At 37.1% G+C, this 19,398-nt stretch overlaps 2 protein-coding genes across 3 annotated transcripts; both read right to left on the minus strand.

The window, feature by feature from the left end:
- Positions 1-1,172: 1,172 nt before the first annotated feature.
- ica1 (islet cell autoantigen 1) lies at positions 1,173-13,372 on the minus strand. 2 transcript variants are annotated; one of them, XM_056259503.1, is made up of 14 exons: positions 13,216-13,343; positions 13,048-13,093; positions 12,744-12,773; positions 12,495-12,660; positions 12,337-12,409; positions 11,426-11,549; positions 10,946-11,144; positions 5,545-5,670; positions 5,246-5,344; positions 3,982-4,070; positions 3,855-3,904; positions 3,195-3,437; positions 2,502-2,582; positions 1,173-1,673 (listed from the first exon to the last, which is right to left on the minus strand). In XM_056259503.1, exons 3-14 carry the CDS (start codon positions 12,758-12,760, stop codon positions 1,561-1,563), a joined length of 1,380 nt encoding a protein of 459 aa, XP_056115478.1. In that variant the 5' UTR covers positions 12,761-12,773; positions 13,048-13,093; positions 13,216-13,343; the 3' UTR covers positions 1,173-1,560. The 2 variants fall into 2 exon arrangements, with proteins under 2 accessions (XP_056115478.1, XP_056115477.1); XM_056259502.1 differs by lacking the exon at positions 13,048-13,093 and having other exon boundaries at positions 13,216-13,372.
- Positions 13,373-14,153: 781 nt separating this feature from the next.
- LOC130091497 (neurexophilin-1) lies at positions 14,154-15,147 on the minus strand. Its single transcript, XM_056259407.1, has one exon. The coding sequence runs from the start codon at positions 14,913-14,915 to the stop codon at positions 14,220-14,222; it is 696 nt and encodes a 231-aa protein (XP_056115382.1). The 5' UTR covers positions 14,916-15,147; the 3' UTR covers positions 14,154-14,219.
- Positions 15,148-19,398: the final 4,251 nt, after the last annotated feature.

Genomic DNA, 19,398 nt, shown 5'->3' on the forward strand with positions numbered 1-19,398 from the left:
CATACGTCCCTGTTTGAGTCATAATGACAATAATAATGTTTTTTGTCATTTTAGGGTCTTCCTCTTTATTCATGTGACACTGTTATGGTGTATAAATATAACTGCTGGATGCTCATATTAAAGTGACATTTGTAAAGTAGAATATTTGCGTGTATGTGCTTCCTAATATTTTTTTTTTTGTTGAATTGGGAATGCAGGATTTTTTTTTACATTAGTACTGAGACTATATATTAGGTGTTATGTGGATTTAGTTACAAAAAATCATCATCGATCAATCATCTTTTACTGCAATAACTCATAAATCTACATATTTAAATATCAGTTTCCAGTTAGTTTTTGAATATATAGAGTGCACAAATGTAAAATTACACATCTTTTATTAATTCATTTCATGCCATCCAGTTACATATTAATGGTAGAACTGTAAACACAATAATACAGCACAAAATATTGAAATTTATATGGAATTATTTGGTGTAGCGGTTTCTGATTTATTGTGATGCATTTATTTTTCTCTTTCTAGGAAAGCACTGATACTAAGAACTGACTTCAGTATAAGGCAATTTGTTTCCACAGGGTATTAGGTGTTATGTGGATTCACATTTACAAAAGCATGTTTATTACATTTTATTGCACTTACATGTTTGCAGGTATGTGTAGTTGAAAGGTAATACCCAGGTATTCATATTTAAAATGCTTCAGGATATTTGTAGTACGATGGACCCAGTTTTCAGGCACACACACATATAATCAGCACAAATACAATTAAACAACATGTACATAAATGCTTACTTCATAGGACCTGATATGTCCACGTTTTTACCAACGTTTGGTATTCCTGTCAAAAATAATAGAGTACAATAGTCAGGTTCTGGAAAAAATAAATAAATCGAATAATGTTTAAATCTTTCAAACCAGACCTACCATGAGCACTGAGGTTTTTTATTATTTTTTAAGGGGGAAAAAATACTTCCAGAACCAAGACTGTAAAAAGTAGGTGGTTAGAGTTGCATTCTACAACTTATCCATACATCTAAAAAATATATACACTGTAACAGCTGCTTTCACATCAGATAAAGTTTCCATAAGATAATATACAATATGACTTTCATCAAAATAAATGAATTCAAGGACCCCTCTCATATTTAAGGCTTTTGAAATGCAGCATTAGTTTTAGTAGTCAGCACTAAATTAAGACAAACATTTACAATAAATAGTGATTTACAAAAAAACATGCAATATCACAATATACAAACCAAAAACGACTTACTGTTGCTGATAATGTTGAGAAATGTTAATATATACATTTATGTAAAACAAGTAAATCCACAATGTTATGGCAAATCAAACTGCCTTGACAATACTAGCAATAGAAAAGGAATCAAGGCCAGAGTGATTATTATTAATTTCCTTTGGCAGCAAATATTTCTTCATTAAATAATTAAGGTTTACTGCTATGGCATAAAGAAATCACTTGATATCTGTCCAGATCTGTAGGCCTCTTGCATAAACTGCCGTTTGTGCGACAAGAGCGATAAAGTGCATCTGGATCAGGGCAGATTAAGCGTTCAGTAGTTCGTCTTCCTCATTGGTTCGGCCGATTGCATCCGGGTTTGACAGCGGATCCAGATCGGCAAACAGATTGAACCAAGCAGAGAGATCTTTTGAGGTATCTGTAATTGAAAATAAAAGATGATTAAAAGATGCATTACAATATATTCAATATACATAAGACAAGCTAAAGTTAGAGGTGTACATATTTGCTCTGAAATTTGGTCTCAATTGTATGTATCTATTTCTTTTTTAACCCTCGTGCACTGTTCGATTTCTGGGAATAACCATAGTCGGGGTAAAATCGCCCCTAATTGGATTCAATACAATTCTTGCCTTAGAACATAAAAATATGCGGGTCAGATTGACCCACGAACATCACAAACGTGAATGTGAACATGTTTTGTGTATATGTCAAAACACATCAGTGTATTGAAACTTTGCATTCATGTTCATGACCCTAAATGAGAAAAAGTCACAAAATTTCAAGAAAAACAACAGGTTTAATTGTATTTCAGATAGATTGAAATAAGAAATGATAGCTCATTTTTACCATATGTGGCGGACAAAATATTTTTCTGTATTGAAATAAGTGGGGAAAAGCTCATTTTCTAGCTTCATAGGGAAGTAAAAAACTAAAATAACAAAATATAACCAAGATATGTTATTATTTTGGGTCTGTACAGTTGCCTTAGAACGTTAAATGATGTGGTCATATGGGTCAAACTGATCCACTAACATCACAAACGTAACAGAAATTATGTATATGTCAAAACATGAACATTGAAATTTTGCATGCATGTTCATGACCATAAATGAGAAAAAGTCACAAAATTTCATTGGAAGCAAGTATTAAATTCTGTGTCAGATCAATGCATCACAATGGATCAATTCATGTTTAGACTCCCAATGTTGAGTCTGACACACTATAAAAGGCTCTGATCATTTACCTTTCGCTGCAGATTTGGAAGAGATTTGACTCGCTACAGAGGAGCTTTCAGGGATATTCTGTGGAATGGCTGTTGCCCAACCTGGAATACAGACCAAATTAAAGAGAATTTACAGTAGATGTATACTACTGTTTTTTTATTTAAGCTAGGATGCATTAAATTGATCACAATTCACAGTGAAGACATTTATAATGTTACAACATATTTCTTATTGACCTTTCACTAATCAAAGAATCCTGATTTTTTTTTTTAAAACATGGTTTCCACAAAAATATGAAGCAGCACAAGTGTTTTCAACATTTATAATGAAAATTTTAATTAAGTCAATGATTTCTGAAGGATCATGTGACACTGAAGACTGGAGTAATGATGCTGAAAATTCAGCTTTGATCACAGGAATAAATCAAAATTTCAAAACATAATTTAATAGAAATAGTTATTTTAAATTGTTTTTACATTTTAAATTTTAAATGAATATTTCAAGTTTTACTGTATTGTTGATCAAATAAGCGCAGCCTTGGGGAGCATCTTTTAAAAACATAAAAAAGGGGTAGTGTATATTTTGTTCCATGATGATCAATTATTATTGTATCAGATGAACTGGCCCCTAAAGGACCCGGCTGGTTACAGTAAGAGCCTGTTTTTGTCTACAATGAACCAACTTCCTGCCAGTAGTCGGATATCTCTGTTCACCTGAGGCCGTGGACTGTCGGTCGTTGATGTTCTGGTCGAGTAGTTTGGAAGGCAGGAAGAAGGCGTACTCTTCCTCAGAGGGCTGGATCTCTGCTCTGCTACTGCCGGCCGGCTCATCCTCCCCAAACACCTCACGCCATTCCTGCGAGAAACCCCTGTCCTCCAGAGAACTGCTGCCCAGAATCTCATCCAACAAACTCAAGCCATCCTTCTCCTGACCGCCAGAGAAACACTCATCATTTCCTGTATGTGCAGTGTACAGAGAGAGAAAAAAGGCATTGTTGATCATGTTTAAAGCTTTAAACAGGTCTTTTGGGGCTTTTTTTAGTGCATAATGTTGCTGTTTGAGCATGAAAAGGGTTGACCAATCACAACACACTGGTCCAGCCGACCAATCAGAGCACATTGTGCTTTTCAGAAGGAGGGGCTTCATAGAGACAGGAACTAAACAGGGCGATACTGACAGACTGGGAAGAGAGGAGCTGCAACAATGGAGAATATGTGACAAATAATGTGTTTATTGAACATTCAAGCTTGTTTTTGAAAGAGCCCTTTTTGGGACTTTGGAAAAGGGCATTATAGGTCCCCTTTAAGGATGAATATTAGTTATTGTGTTATTCCTGTGGACTCATGTATAACACGTGTGTATGAAAGCTTTACCTGTTTGTACTGAGTTACTGCTCAGAGTTTCTTGTTCAATTGAAATAAGCCTGAAACAGAAGAAACGAGCGATTAGAGGTGTGTATCACATAATAAACGAAGGAAATGAGGACTGAAAAGCTCCTACGTTTCATCTGTATTCTGACTCGTCTCCTCGTCTTCTGCTTTTGCCTTTGTTTTCTTCTTCACCTTTTTCTTTGAAGCTTGATCTGAACCCTGGAGTATCAGACACAACAGATGAACATATTTGTTGAACATGCATCATAATATCACAGCCTGTTTGTCCAAACAATGGTAGATGGGTGAGCATTTAATAATTTAAGACAATTTATTTTTTTTATTTTTTTGCCATTCCATCTGGTGACACTAGTCTGGCAGAAATTAAAACACACACACACAAAAAACACAAACCTGGGGCAAAAGCCCATTTTGGGATAAGTATATGTTCCTATTGTGAATAACTTTCCCCACATAGTATGAGAGCAATCCTCTACTGATAGAGACGATATTAAGATGATGTTCCATAATTCACCACTCAAGAGTTTGTTGACGGGGAGATTTTAGAAATGTTTTTGAAAGAAGTTTCTTATGGTCACCAAGGCTGCATTTATACGAGCAATAAAAACAGTAGTATTGTCAAATATTATTGCAATTTAAAATAACTGTTTTCTATTTTAATATATTTTAAAATGTAATTTATTCCAGCAGAATTTTCTCAGCATCATTACCCCATACTTCAGTGTCACATGATCCTTCAGAAATCATTCTAATATGCTGCTCAAGAAACATTTACTTTTATGATCAAGGTTGGAAACAATAAACGTATTTATTTTAGGATTATTTGATGAATAGAAAGTTTAAAAGAACCGCATTTGTTTAAAATAGAAATGTTTTGTAACATTATAAAACTCTTTATTGTCAATTGAATGCATTTTTCCTGAACAAAAGTATAATATCTTTAAAAACATAAATCTTACAGACTCCAAACTTTTGAATGGTAGCGCATTTTTCCAGAATATGCTTTAGATAAAATCACCTGCTAAATAAGTAAATAAATGTATATGTAAAATAATCTTCCTTTAAACTAAATAAAAATGTTCAAATCAAGCAACGAGTGAGTGAGTGGAGGCGGGGCTCATTTGCATATTCCACGTATACTAAATAAGGGCAAGGGTGTAGAGTTACATTCAAGCTATTTTAAGGCATTTTTTTCAAGGAATTTTTTTTTTTATATGTGATTTTGGCGATCAAAGATGAGTTTTAAGGGGGATACAATTATTGACCACAAGGGAACTTTAACACTAAATGAGAGCTATAAGTAAATATACACATCCATCCCCAAAATATGAATCTAAAACATAATGAGATCAATTTCTTTTGAAAGCTCTCACCCCCAGTGCTGAAGCTTCATGAGTCTGGCAGCCTTTAAAGCTCTCATGAATAGCAGCCATAGTGTGAGAGGTTTTCTCCCAGAAATGAAGCAATGTGGTCTGAAGCACAGAAAAGACAGATATTTATCTTTATGACACGACTCTCTGCAAGACTTCATTCTGCTAAATTGTGGATAACTGGCTTTATTAACAATTCATTTAGATCAAATAATAATAATAAATATAATAATAATGCACATGTACAATGCTCACAACTCGGTAAAAAATAATAATAATAATAAAGCTACAAGAAGGTGCACCTGATAGGTTGTCAGGACGTGTGAGAGCAGATTACAGCGACTGGCTCCGAGCAGATCAACCTTCTGACACACATCATTCTTCAGCTTGTCAAAACTGGTCTTGGTGTGACGCACCTGAGTTTGAACCTGAGGGATATAAAGAGATGAAGCTGCTGCCCGTCAAAAACAACCGTTGATCTGGTGAACACAACGAGTGTCTAATGGGTTTTTTAGCTGATCTCAGGTCAGTTTTAGAATGTAGGTTCATTTTAAATTCATTTCATGAATTTTAATACGTATGCGTATATAATACAAAAAGAGAATGATAATTAGTTGCTTCTAATTGACCCAGTTTGCCAACGCTCTGCCTAATTGCACACAAAACAATGACTACAAATCATTAAAACATACATTTTACAGAGCTTTCATATTTAATGGTATTTAATTATTTGTAAATTCCATTTAATAGATTAGACTTTCATGAAACCATTTGTCAGTGGTTTATAAACAGTTTCTTTATACACAGTTTCCGTAGCAGTTACACGGTTCTGACCAGCCGGTGGCGCCACCTTGAGGTGTTTAAACTATTATAAACTAAATAGTTTTACAAAGCAATTGGTTCAATTGATTCAGAGCTTCAAAAAACGTAGTATCTCCCATCACACTGGCTGTGTCCGAAATCACATACTCTCTTGAGTAGATACTTATTTTGAATAAGTACTTTACGAGTGCTAAAGAAGTATGTTCTGTATGGTATGAGTATAGGGGCAGAATACAAGCAACCCACTCCATAATTCACACATCACTGACACACAAAAACACACACATGTCCCACAGGAACGGGTTTATGAGAGTTTGAGATTTTGTGAGGAAAAAAAAAGCATGTGACAAAATAAGTATGTCTGAATTCACAGGAGGCCACGGGAGAGGATTTGTGAATAGCAGTGAAGTTAACCAACCAGGGACGTGCACAGGAATTTTGTGGGGCAGTTGCTCTGACCTGAAAAAAGGGCACTACCCCCAAAACTCACGGGCTATATGAAGGAATATATTCAGTTGAATTTTGCCCATACAAATTGCCTTATCTGATCGTGTTTATGTCCAAACGACGCAATGCCTCATATTATGGTATTATTATTATTTATTAAGATTGCAAACGTCAAAGATGACAGGTTTATGATATACAACTTTGTAAACAGTATACAAAATGTATTAACAATATGTTAAATGTCACCAAAATACACATGAGAAAAAGAGTTCCTCATATTATTGTTTATTGTTTTTTAATTATTATTATTATTATTATTTTTTAAATAAATAATCTGGATTGAATTGACAGATGGGGAAAAACTCGCTTCTAATAAAAAAAAAAAAAAAAAACGCTTAGATTTCGGAAAAAATACAATCCTTTTTAACCTTTTGGCTTCCCGTACATTAAATTGTGCTTTTTGCTAATCTGGGCAACTACGCATGATTTGTAATATGATTGCGTAAAGGGAACAGGAATACCGGTAGGGAACAGAATCGACTGCTAAACCCAGTGCCGATCCTGACCTCCTCCTCGGGCCCTAAGCCTAATTCTGCTAAAGGGCCCTCTACCTGACCTGTGATGTCGTGAGCTATGTAAACCATTTGCCATTGCCACAGTCACAACTGACACTTCAGTGCTCTCAATACAATCCTCCCTCCTTTAAACAAAACAGTCAAAGAATAAGTACAAGAATATAGAACAGAATGAGGTTCAAACAAACAATATTTGTTGAATAGAGTATTTTCTATAGAATGTTAAGATAATAAGTGAATATTATTAAGTAAGTGAATATTAACGTAAAATAAGAAGAAAATAATAAATTATAACCCTGAGCTTTGGCTTTTGGGATTAACTTTGGTTCTTTCTACAGCCTGGGCATTTTCGGCATCAGTATGATTTTTTAATTTTCAGTTGAAGCAATTCTTGATTTATGGTTATTATTTACTGAGGGATGTGCATCCATATTGACCAGTATGTCCAGCTAATCAACATTTTAAATTCAATATAGCCTATAAATCAATAGTCAATCAATGTCAAATTGTCAATACATTGCTTTCTATCTTGCATAATTAGTGCAGTTGTTTAGAGTTTTTAACTACACTGAGACTAGATAATCAGTGTCTTGTTTTATAATGTGTACTTTGATTGGGAGTGCCATCATTCACGTGCATGTATTGTACAGTATGTCTGGTCTCCACATATTTCTGCTTGAAAAATGCGAGTTTCATTTCGTGCACGCGCATATTAACGCATGATAACACACGCGACGCGGTTATGTTTTCCGAGCTGCAGTAAACAAACACCGTTGCACTTTGTCGTTTATCAAAAACAAACGTAATAAATAATTGTATTTTACTCTCACTTTTGTCAGGCACAAAGTGATGCAAGAGATGCACTGCCTGCCCAGCAAGGTTAGCAAGACCGAAAAACATCAAACTTTGCTGACATCAAACTTAGAGAGGAGAGAACACAAGTTTACCTGATTGTTGTTCCCGCAATTCACTCTCATGTTTTTTTTCTTCTTCCTCTTTTCGTGACCAGAAGGATAGTTTCGCTTCATTTTGTCGTGGATGTTGTAGCTACACATTTGACGGCGCGCTATGACTATGACACGAGATGGAGGCGTGGCCTTAAGTAATTTGCGTGGCCCTACGCCGGTCGCGTGCAGCGTTTGCCCTTCATACTGACTTTCACTTTCGGTGCCCGAATGGAAGTGAATGAGGCTTTGCGATTTTTTTTTTTAATTTAGGCCTACGTGAAATTCTGCATCCATTGTACGATTTAATTTTTTTCTCGGAAGGGCAACTTGAGTGAGAAGGGCATATGGGCAGTTGCCCGGGCAACCTGAGCAACCCCCCTGTGCACATCCCTGTAACCAACTGATGCTGGTAGATCACATGATAATGACAACATGGCAGATGTAGTACGTCCAGATTACATTCATACTGCACACATTCATACTATATAGAACATACTTTTTTAAGCGGTTGTGAAGTAATTACTTATTCAAAATAAGTACTTACTCAAGAGAGTATGTGATTTCGGACGCAGACAATCCGTTTTTTGCCTACTATATACTGTAGTAGGGATCAGGGAAGTATGTGATTTTGGATGCAGTCTATTTTATCCCACTGCAGATGAGAATGATTAGAAGACATGTTACGCCTTCTGCTGGTGAAAAGCTTTCACTACAGTAACACCGTCACTGCAGGGTTGGCAAGTCACAGAAAAATGTCCAGCCTAAAGCGACTCAAAACTCATCCAAAAGGAATGAAAACTAGCCCAATTTTCCCCCCATCCACAGTTGACAGCTTCAGGATTCCCATAAAGGCCCTGAAAATAAATGTTTTGATTTATCTAGCTTTGCTTTAAAACACGTATTGTCTTTTCACTTCCCCAATTTGTTTAAAACTGTTTTAACTGTTTTAACTGTTTTAACACTGTTTTAAAGCTGCAGTCCGTAGCTTTTTTTGGGTTAAATTTTTTCCAAAATACATATTTGAAAAAAATACATAACCAGCCAGTGTTCAAAACTCTCTGCTTGCCTTAGCTCGATTCAAAGTGGTAAGCTTGTAATAATGTTTTTAACTCCAGTGGTACTGGTGGATTTCCGCGGGAGATTCGAGCATGTCTTTGCGTCATTACGTCACATCTGTACACATAAAGAAGGAGTCTCGGCTAGCAGGCCCGTCGGAACAGGACAGGCAAACCAAGCAATTGCTTGGGGCCCCGAGGTGGACTGGGGCCCCAAGACAACGACTGTTTAAGAATAAAATGCAACGAAAAACTGTGAGCGCCCCTTTGATAGTCAATGCAGTAAAGTGCAATGACACTGTTATCGGAATCCCCCTCAAGGGGGCCCCCTCAGTAGTCGCTGACAGCAGCCAGCCAACCACGCGATCTCTGCTGCCGGCAAAATACAAACCTCCTCGGGAGTTATCATGAAGCGGAATTATGCTTCAGGAAGCCAGAAAAGAAAGAAGAGAAGGTTAAGAAAAATACCAGATAGTAGTAAAGTAATAAATTACACTGCATAAAAATAGCTCTACTTGTCTTGTACAAATGGTGTAATTTTGCAGCAGGTAACATTAGGCTAGCAAAAATATGTTTATGTTAGCTACCTGCCTGACGGCAAATGCTGCTTGTAACGAACAGTTAGTGCAAATTTTTTTTCGAACGGACGGAATATGGTTAACGTTACATACTGTAATATGTTTTTTAACGGTTTAAGGAGTTCCAGAATCACTGTTTATCGTATTTAATGACTTGACATTGCTATAGCTAATAGGTTTTGATGAAAGTGGCATAGCATAACTATTCCACCATGATAATCTATTTACCAATGGGGGTTAGGAAAACCACACAATAAATTCCGTGCATCAAACATTAGCTTGGGATGTTTTTAAGCATTGGTAGTGAAAGCAGCATCCCTTCCCTTCTAATATCAAAATATGAAAATGCTAACATATCTTTAAGTTTTCTGTAACACTTTATAATAACAATCATTAATAGATGGTAAATTGTTAGTTATTTAATGTTTAGTTAATTGTCATTTAACTGTTAGCAAACAGTCTTTTTACTTAATAAATAATTTGTAACCTTACCCATCTATAAACATTATTTAACCTGAAAAAGGCAGAGGAACATGATTTTTTTATAGCTTATGTCACTGTAATTTTTTATTTTTTTTATGCACAGTATGCAACAGCAGTATTTGCACTGTAAACCTTTTTTATTCATATAAAGTGTGTGTAAGTGTGTGTGTGTGTGTGTGTGGGGGGGGGGGCTTGGGGGGCCTCCATGTCCATTTTGACGTTGTTAACATTAACAATTTGAGAACAAAGTATAATTTGCACGGTTTTGCGTGATATGATAACTTATAAGCGATTGTTAGATTTAATCAGCGCGATTTACTGCAATGTCAGAACCAGAACAAAAGTGGATGTTTCTTACTTGTTCGGATGACATTTTCCGGTGAAAATTCTTATGTTGGTCATACTTCCAAAAAGAATAATCTGTGATTCTGAATGCCAGTATCCACACCGGCGCGGTGACTGACAGCCTCAGTCTCCTCAAACATTTGTGTTCATCCGCGCTGTGCCGTGTCGAGGGTGTCAAAGTGCAACTCACGTAAAATTTATAATTCCGCGAATAACTGCAATTGCAGATTTCGAACAGAGATGGCGACAAAGAGGAAAAACTACGGACTGCAGCTTTAACACATCTTTACACAATAAATTAAATTATTTTCTCATCTCAGAAAGATCAATACACATTAGTAAAAGTATCTCTTTTTCATGTTTTGTCTATACAGATAATCTTTTTAGTACACTATACATTTTCAAAATAGCCCGATTGTGTGGGAAACCTGGTGCTCTGGGACAGACTGACCTTGCGGAACTTCTCCATCTGCTTGTGTGTGTCCGGGTCGAGCTCCTGAGAAACGTCCTTCATCCAGAGCAGAGCTCCTCTGTACTCCGTGCGTGACTGTTCCATCCTGTTCACCGTCAGCCACGTGTCGGAGATCGCTCGGTAACGGAAGGTCTCCACCTCCTGGTACAGGCGGCCCAGTGGACCTCGCAGCGCCAATCTGCAGTGAGGAACCAATCAATGAGAAGAACTCTCAAACCAATCACATATGACTGACTGAAGTTGATATAGAATCTTCAATACTGAAATAAATCCAGCATGAATTCCAGGCTGGTTACAGTGCTGGACTAGCTATTAGTGGACCAGCCTGTTCTCAAGCTAACCTGAGCTGATCTATCAGCATTCCTGCTTCACATGCTGGTGACCAGAGCAAACCATGCACAACATACGGCTCACCAGCAATGCAGGGTTGTTTTTGAAACACTGAATAAATGAAGAGACCTTTGCTGTGAAGAGAAGCAGAGCGCTTTCCCAGTAGCTTGCATGATCTTTCCAGCGCGACTCTTGTCTTGAGAGCCCTGCGAACGCAGGAACCGACCCAGTTCATTCTCCTCCTCAGACAAAACTGAAAAGAGCATCAGAATTAAGCCACATATACTAATTATTTCCTTGGAATAATAAATTACCTTGGATTAATAAATTACCACCTTTATGTTTTAAACATTTGAACAGCACAGCAAACAGTTTTGAGAAACAAATGAAAAACAAGTACACTTTGACATAGAAAAGAGTACTTATTATGGAAATAATATAGTTTAAAATAATGTACTTACAGTAAGTGCAAACTGAATGCAATGTTTTCAGACCCCTAAATGCACGTTGTTTACAATTAACTGAAAATGTATTATAGTTTTAAATTATATTAAATGCAATTAGCTGAACTTAAGCTATAGTTAATGATATGACCGTAATGCTGAAGTTGCGAATGAGTACATTTAAAATGTTCTCTTTAAATGTAACATTAAATAACACAACAGAACTTTACACATGCTGTAGTATTTTAGTCAGCACCAAAATAATATTTTTTTTAATGAATGACAAAGATTATTCAAACATAATGGTTTTAAATGTACTTTAAGGTAAAACCTTTAATTGACATTATAACAAAGTGCACTTTAAAAGTGTACTTAAGTGTGTTAAGAAACATTAAAGTGGACTCTCTTTAAGTGCACTAAAAGAGCCGTTTATTTCATTGCTATTATATTATCGGCAAGTACAGTTTTCCTAAATATACTTTTAAGAGTATAGAAGTACACTACAAATGCACGTTCAATACAATTAAGCGCACTTCTTTTTCACTAGAGATCAATGATATGAATATTAATAAATGTGTGAAATTGAGGTCTACTTACAGCTGATCCTCCGTTGATACAGTTCGATCACCTTCAGGAGCTCCATGCACGTTCTCTGCACTGAATGAAACACCTGAGGGGAAGCAAGCCAAACCAAACCCATCACATGACCTTTCCTTCAGATTCAGAGAAAAGTCTGAATTCTGTCCATTTCTCACCTCGAGTTTAGCATCCAGGTCGGCATCGGAAGCAACGACATGTTCGTCCTCCTTCTTTCCTGTGACTTTGATCAGTGTTTGTTTGGTTTTCCAGTATTTCTGCTGGAACTTGTTCACCACCGATGATTCTTGACTTTGGAGAAACTGGTCAAAATGAGAATAACCTCTGCAAAGACATGACAAACCAATTATGAAAGCATCTCATTTAAGTGTACAATCATGAATGTCTGCAAATGAATGCATACTCACTGGTTCCCTTTCTCCATGTTTATCAATTATCTGAAATAAAAAGGAAAATAATTTCATCACAATTGATGATATTGTCACATGTTTATAAGTTTAACATGTTTAACACATAGTTTTAATTTATAGAAGATAACTGGTCATTGTGCTATTGAAAAAAACAAAACATTCATTGTTTCATCAATGCACCACACACATAATTGACTGAACACACACAGGCCTCTCTTTATCTTTTGCGAGCATTTCTCTACAGGAAGATGATATCTCTGTAAATAAACCTAATTAATGCTACAGTACACTCGTCACTTACAATATTCATCATCCTGCATGTGACTCTCACATCCGGATTTCATTCTCTGCCGCACCAAAACAAACAGCTAATATTATTCTGTCATTATGCAACAGCTACAGTAAAAGCTGGAAATTATCGACTTATTATAAAAGGCCTTATAAGGAATTGGATTAGTGTGAGACTTACCTTATGAGTTTGGATCCCGGCTGCAGATGTTTAAGTCATTCTGTAATGCGAAAATGAAACACTATGTGTGTATCACTGCGTGTTTTTGGGTGCGCGTCCTTGCAGGAGCAGCGATGACGTCATGCGCGCTACTGCACGAGCGCACTGCGAATATAGGAAGAATGGATGGGTGGGTAGAATGACAATTATCTTGAAACAGGGACTGTAAATGCGCAATTGTGATCGTTCTGAATGATTTGATGATATTAGTATGATATTTTAAGTTTTCGGGGCTTCTAAATTACTAATAAAGTTTCTTTGTAGCATTATCCAGTTGTCAATTTTTCTCAACAAAAGAACAGGCGTTATCATGTGGTGTCTGTTACTTTTCTCAGCGCTTAGTACAATAGACTAATCACCTCAGTTTGCGATTCTTTAGAGACACTCGTGCGAAAGAAAGGAAGGACAAACGAAAGAAATGAAATTTTGCACTAAGAAACTGAAGCATATTTTTATTAAGACTTACTGTAAAAAATAAAGGCCGTGCAAAAATACTTCTATGACGTACGCATTTTTTCCCGCATTTCTGTATGAGAATGGAAGCTCTCCGAAATGATTACTTTTAGGAAAAGTAGAAGTTTTAAGAAACATTAAGGTAAACATGCATTTTACATTCATTTTCAATGTGATAAGTAATTGCCCCCAAGTGCGTGGAGGCAGATTGTATTCAATAATGAAATTACATTCACTTTCACAGCAATTTCATTAATTCACAACGAGAAATGACAAAACCGTTGACACATGATCTCAGCAAAGAAAAATCAATTACAGGAACTCATTAAGTTTTGCTCTGTCTGTCAGAAATAATGACACATATTCACCAGCACCTGCCACCGAGATCAGCTAAGTTCATACGTGAGTATAGAGACAAACAGTAGGCTACTAAATATTTTTCACAATTTAAAAAAGAAAAATAATAATATTCTTATAATATGAGCTGGTTTCTCTCATTATGAGATCAAAGATCATCCAGAAGGTAAGTACGGAGACTCGCTGTGGTAGTTATAGTCTGGACAGACTTTCTGCACCAGTTTATAGTCCAGGCTGTAGAAGTATATGTAGACACAGATGACTTTGAACGGTTTTGAGCAGAGCCACGAGACATGGCTTTGAGTCTGGTCCTGGTCGCAGCCATGGGACGGGTCATACCAGCAGCGTGTGCTTTTGGTGCCTCTCTCCACCTTCTCATGCTCCACCCTGCAGTTAAACATCCTCGACTCCACCGAGTGCACAACAGTTTGATGAGTCGTTGCATCAAATTCCACCGCTTTGCTCGGAGGAACCAGCCCTATGGAGACGTTTCCACCGCCGGTGGTGTTGTATTGGAAAAAAACGCTAAACGTTCCGTTGCCGTGATCCACAATCTTCCCTGTGATCAACAGGTTGAGGCTTGCAGACTTCACTTTGTACTGGAAATCTCCCCAGCCGAACATCTTAGCTTTTCCTCTTTTCACCGTGAGCCGTTTCCTTGATTGTTGGCCGGATGGGTGTGTCTCCGTCAGGTTCGGGGCCCAATCCCACAGCTCCTGCTCGGGACATGAGCGGAGTTTGTCGGACAGGAGGCCTAGGGTGGGGTCAGCGCCACGGACATCAGGACTCGGTTCGGGCAAAGGGTCCGAATCAGCACACGAAGGCTTCATTGTCGTCTTTGGCCTGTCCATATGTAGAGACCTTGAGGTCAGAGGACTATTTCCATTGGCATATCTGATCTGAGACAAACAAAATGAGACTTTTAGACTTTAGAGAATGAGTTTTAGACAAAAGAGAGACACCGAACTAAAAAAATACACACATATCAGAAAGACAATATCTCCTTGACTTCACCTGACAGCAAATCTGTCATACAAGAGAGCTTTTATTAGTGAGCTCTTGGATCAATGGCCCAAATGTTACAGTTTGTTACAGTTTGCAACGCTAGGGGTTAGCGCAATGACAGTCCTGAAACAAATATCAAAAGGTGTCCGGGAGTTGCCTGTAATTGAATTTTGGCCATCAATATCAGATAAAAATGCCCTAGAAGAGCGTCAGGGAAACATGGTCCGACTTACAAAATGTAAAAGAGACGGTGTTAAAAGAGACACCTTTAACTCTGCAACATCTGAAGAAATAGTTCACCCAAAATTCTGTTATTCATTTACAGATTCGTGCCGTTATTCACTGAAAATCTCTCAAATCTCATTTGCATATTTAAATATGACGCATCAAGATTGTGGTTGCTTGTGTGTTCTTAAAGGGATACTCCACTTTTTTTGGAAATAGGCTCATTTTACAACTCCCCCAGAGTTAAACTGTTGAGTTTTACCGTTTTTTGAATCCATTCAGCCGATCTCCAGTTCTGGCGGTACCACTTTTAGCATAGCTTAGCATACATCACTGAAGTGGACAAGACCATTAGCATTTCTCAAAAAAAAAATGACCAAAGAGTTTCGATATATTTTTCCTATTTAAAACTTGACTCTTCTGTAGTTACATCGTGCACTAAGACCGACGGAAAATGTAAAGTTGCGATTTTCTAGGCTGATATGGCTAGGAACTATACTCTCATTCCTGCGTAATAATCAAGAAACTTTACTGCCGTACCATGAGAGCAGCAGGCGTAATGATATGACGCAGCGCCTAAAAATAGTTCCGTTGTGTTGACAGAAGGTAGCCTATTTTCAGGCGCTGCGTCATATCATTACGCCTGCTGCTCTCATGGTAAGGCACTAAAGTTTCTTGATTATTACGCAGGAATGAGAGTATAGTTCCTAGCCATATCAGCCTAGAAAATCGCAACTTTACATTTTCCGTCGGTCTTAGTGCACGATGTAACGACAGAAGAGTCAAGTTTTAAATAGGAAAAATATCGAAACTCTTTGGTCATTTTTTTTTTTAGAAATGCTAATGGTCTTGTCCACTTCAATGATGTATGCTAAGCTATGCTAAAAGTGGTACCGCCAGAACCGGAGATCGGCTGAATGGATTCAAAAAACGGTAAAACTCAACAGTTTAACTCTGGGGGAGTTGTAAAATGAGACTATTTCCAAAAAAAGTGGAGTATCCCTTTAAGAGCTGCTTTCTTACTAAGGTATTCAAAGTGGTTGCAGTCGACAGGGTGATACTAAGATGGACGGACGGAGAGATAGATTGATAGATAGATTGATAGACAGACTGACATAACTAGACAGACAGAGATAGATATAGATAGATAGACAAACAGACAGACTGACTTATAAATAGACAAGACAGATAGACAGATACTAGATAAAAATGCATTTTTTTGAATTCCCAATTGAACTAAAATATATATTTAGTTCAACCAGTTCCAGCACCCTGCAGTGATAAATTAATGGAATAATTTATGAAGATATAACAAAAACCTTTCATCTCGTTGCTCTCATTTACATTTCAGAATGACTTTTTATGATACACAATACAGTGAGACATGCTGCTTTACCGTCAGAATGCTGTGCAACATAATTAACTTCATTTGAAGACTGACAGTTTCCCCCAAACAGCTCTGAGCATGATTACGGCTTTTCCGATGGCAGATTTACAGGAAGCTGGTTTAATGGATTAGGTCTCCAGCAGTTGTACACTGCCATCCCACTCCAGCTATAAATAAGATCAAGGTGTTTCCAGCTCAGAGTTCATTTTCCAAAACGGGAATTTATGGAGTTGTAACATTCACAAACATGATTCAAAGCACCCAGACGAGGTAATGTGCGTGAACAATAGCACCTTCACCTTCATTAAAGCGTGATGTTGAATGATGGAATGCCAAGCAAATACAATGAAACTTGAGCAGAGATCATTTCAATGATTCTACGTAGAATGATGAAGTGTGACAACAAGCCATTTTCAAGTTTGAAGGCTGACTTGAGAACAGATTTGAAGTTTCAAAATTTCTTATATTGTGTTGTTCTGTAAACTATATATATATATACAGTCGTGCCCAGAATTAATCATACCCCTGGTAAATATGATCAAAAATGGCTGTAAAAAATAAATCTGCATCGTTTATCCTTTTGATCTTTCATTAAAAAAATTAGCAAAATCCTAGCCTTTCGTTTAAGTAAAAGAATTGAAAGTGGGGGGGGGAAATCACATTATAAAATAAATGTTTGTCTCCAAAACACGTTGGCCACAATTATTCATACCCTTTTATCAAATACCTTTTGCAATCTCCTTTTGCCAAGATAACAGCTCTGAGTCTTCTCCTATAATGCCTGATGAGTTTGGAGAACACCTGACCTGAGATCAGAGACTATTCCTCCATACAGAATCTCTCCAGATCCTTCAGATTCCCAGATCCATGTTGGCGCTTCTTCTCTTCAGTTCACTCCACTCATCAGGTCAGGGAACTGGGACGGTCATGGCAGAAGCTTCATTTTGTGCTCCCTTACACATTTTTGTGTTGATTTTGATGTTTGTTTTGGATCGTTGTCTTGATGGAAGGTCCAACCACGGCCCATTATAAGATTTATAGCAGAAGGCGTCAGGTTTTGATTTTTTATCTGTTGATATTTGATAGAATCCACAATGCTATGTATCTGTACTTTTTATCCTTGTGTGCACCAAACCCATCTAGCCTGTTTGCTGCCAAAAAGCTCTTGTTTTAGTTTCATCTGACCACAGAAACCTGTGCCGTTTGAAGTTCCAGTCTGACAACTGAATATGCTGGAGTTTGTTTTTGGATGAGCGAGGAGCATTTTTCTTTAAAACCTCCCAAACAACATGTGGTGATGTAGGGATTGTTTGATTTTTTTTTATAGGCTTTCTGACACCAAGACTCAACTAGTCTCTGCAATTCTCCATCTATGATCGTTGGAGAGTCTTTGGCCACTCAAACCATCCTCCTCACTGTCCATTAAGAAAATATAGACACACGTCCTCTTCCTGGCAGAATCGTAACATCTTTAGTTGATTATAACTTCTTAATTATTGCCCTGATGGCCAAAATGGGGATTTTCAATTCTTTAGCTATATTCTTACATCCACTTTCTATTTTGTGAAGCTCAACAATCTTTTGATGCACATCAGAACTATATTCTTTGGTTTTATTCATTGTGATGGATGATTAAGGGAGTTTGGCCTTTGTGCTTCCTCATTTTTAAACTCCTGTGAAACAAGAAGTCATAGCTGGACAATTTCATGTTCCTAGTCACCCTGGTGTGCTAAAAAAGGAAAATATTAATGGGAATATACTTCAGAGATATTTTATTCATAAAAAATTATAGGGGTATGAATAATTGTGGCCAACGTGTTTTGGAGAAAAACATTTATTTTATAATGTGATTCCCCCCCCCCATTTTCAATTCTTTTACTTCAATGAAAGGTTAGATTTTTGTCAATTTTTTGAATGAAAGATCAAAAGGATAAACGATGCAGATTTATTTTTTACAGCCATTTTTGATCATATTTACCAGGGGTATGATTAATTCTGGGCACGACTGTATATATAAGCAATAAGGTACGAGGCTGTGCTGAAGGGCGTTGTTAGCACGACGCGAAGCGGAGTGCCTGCAACCCCTTCAGACGTTACTTATTCACGATACAGCAGTTGCCTTGACTACCTTATTGCTTTTATAAAACGGTTACCACACAATAAAAATATTAAAGTAAAAAAAAAAAAAATGTATAAGTGCAACTTTCATAAGTAATATATCACTAAAAGCCTTCCTTCCGCTAGAAAAAAAAATAGTCCCTGACCCGTGAACAGCAACAACGTTCCAATGTTTAATATGCATGAAAGCTCAAATAAAAACAACATGAACCGCAGTGTTGCGCAGTGATGAATAGAACCGTTGGGTGAAGCGGTCATAAAGCACGGCTATTGACCAATCAGAATCAAGGATTGGAACTAACCGTTTTATGAATGTAAATATAAATTATTTATGGGCTGTTTATAAAATCATATGATTACATTATGGTAGACCTTTGAAGATTTTTCTAAGGATCAGACCAGGTAGGCCTAAAGACCTGTGCAGGGCAGTCAGTGAAAAGGGATTGAAATTCACCTGCAAAGATGAAATCACAACATACTGTAAGTCATCTGAAACATTCCCAGAGGGAGATACTACCTCTGAAACCGGCATCTGCTAAAAGATGAAAAAGAATCCGTGATTGCATTGAGAACATAAGTGCAAAAATCAGTAAGCCATG

The sequence above is a fragment of the Rhinichthys klamathensis genome, unplaced genomic scaffold, assembly GCF_029890125.1.
Source record: "Rhinichthys klamathensis goyatoka isolate OS25496 unplaced genomic scaffold, OSU_Roscu_1.1 h1tg000168l_1, whole genome shotgun sequence".
Lineage (NCBI taxonomy): Eukaryota > Metazoa > Chordata > Actinopteri > Cypriniformes > Leuciscidae > Rhinichthys > Rhinichthys klamathensis.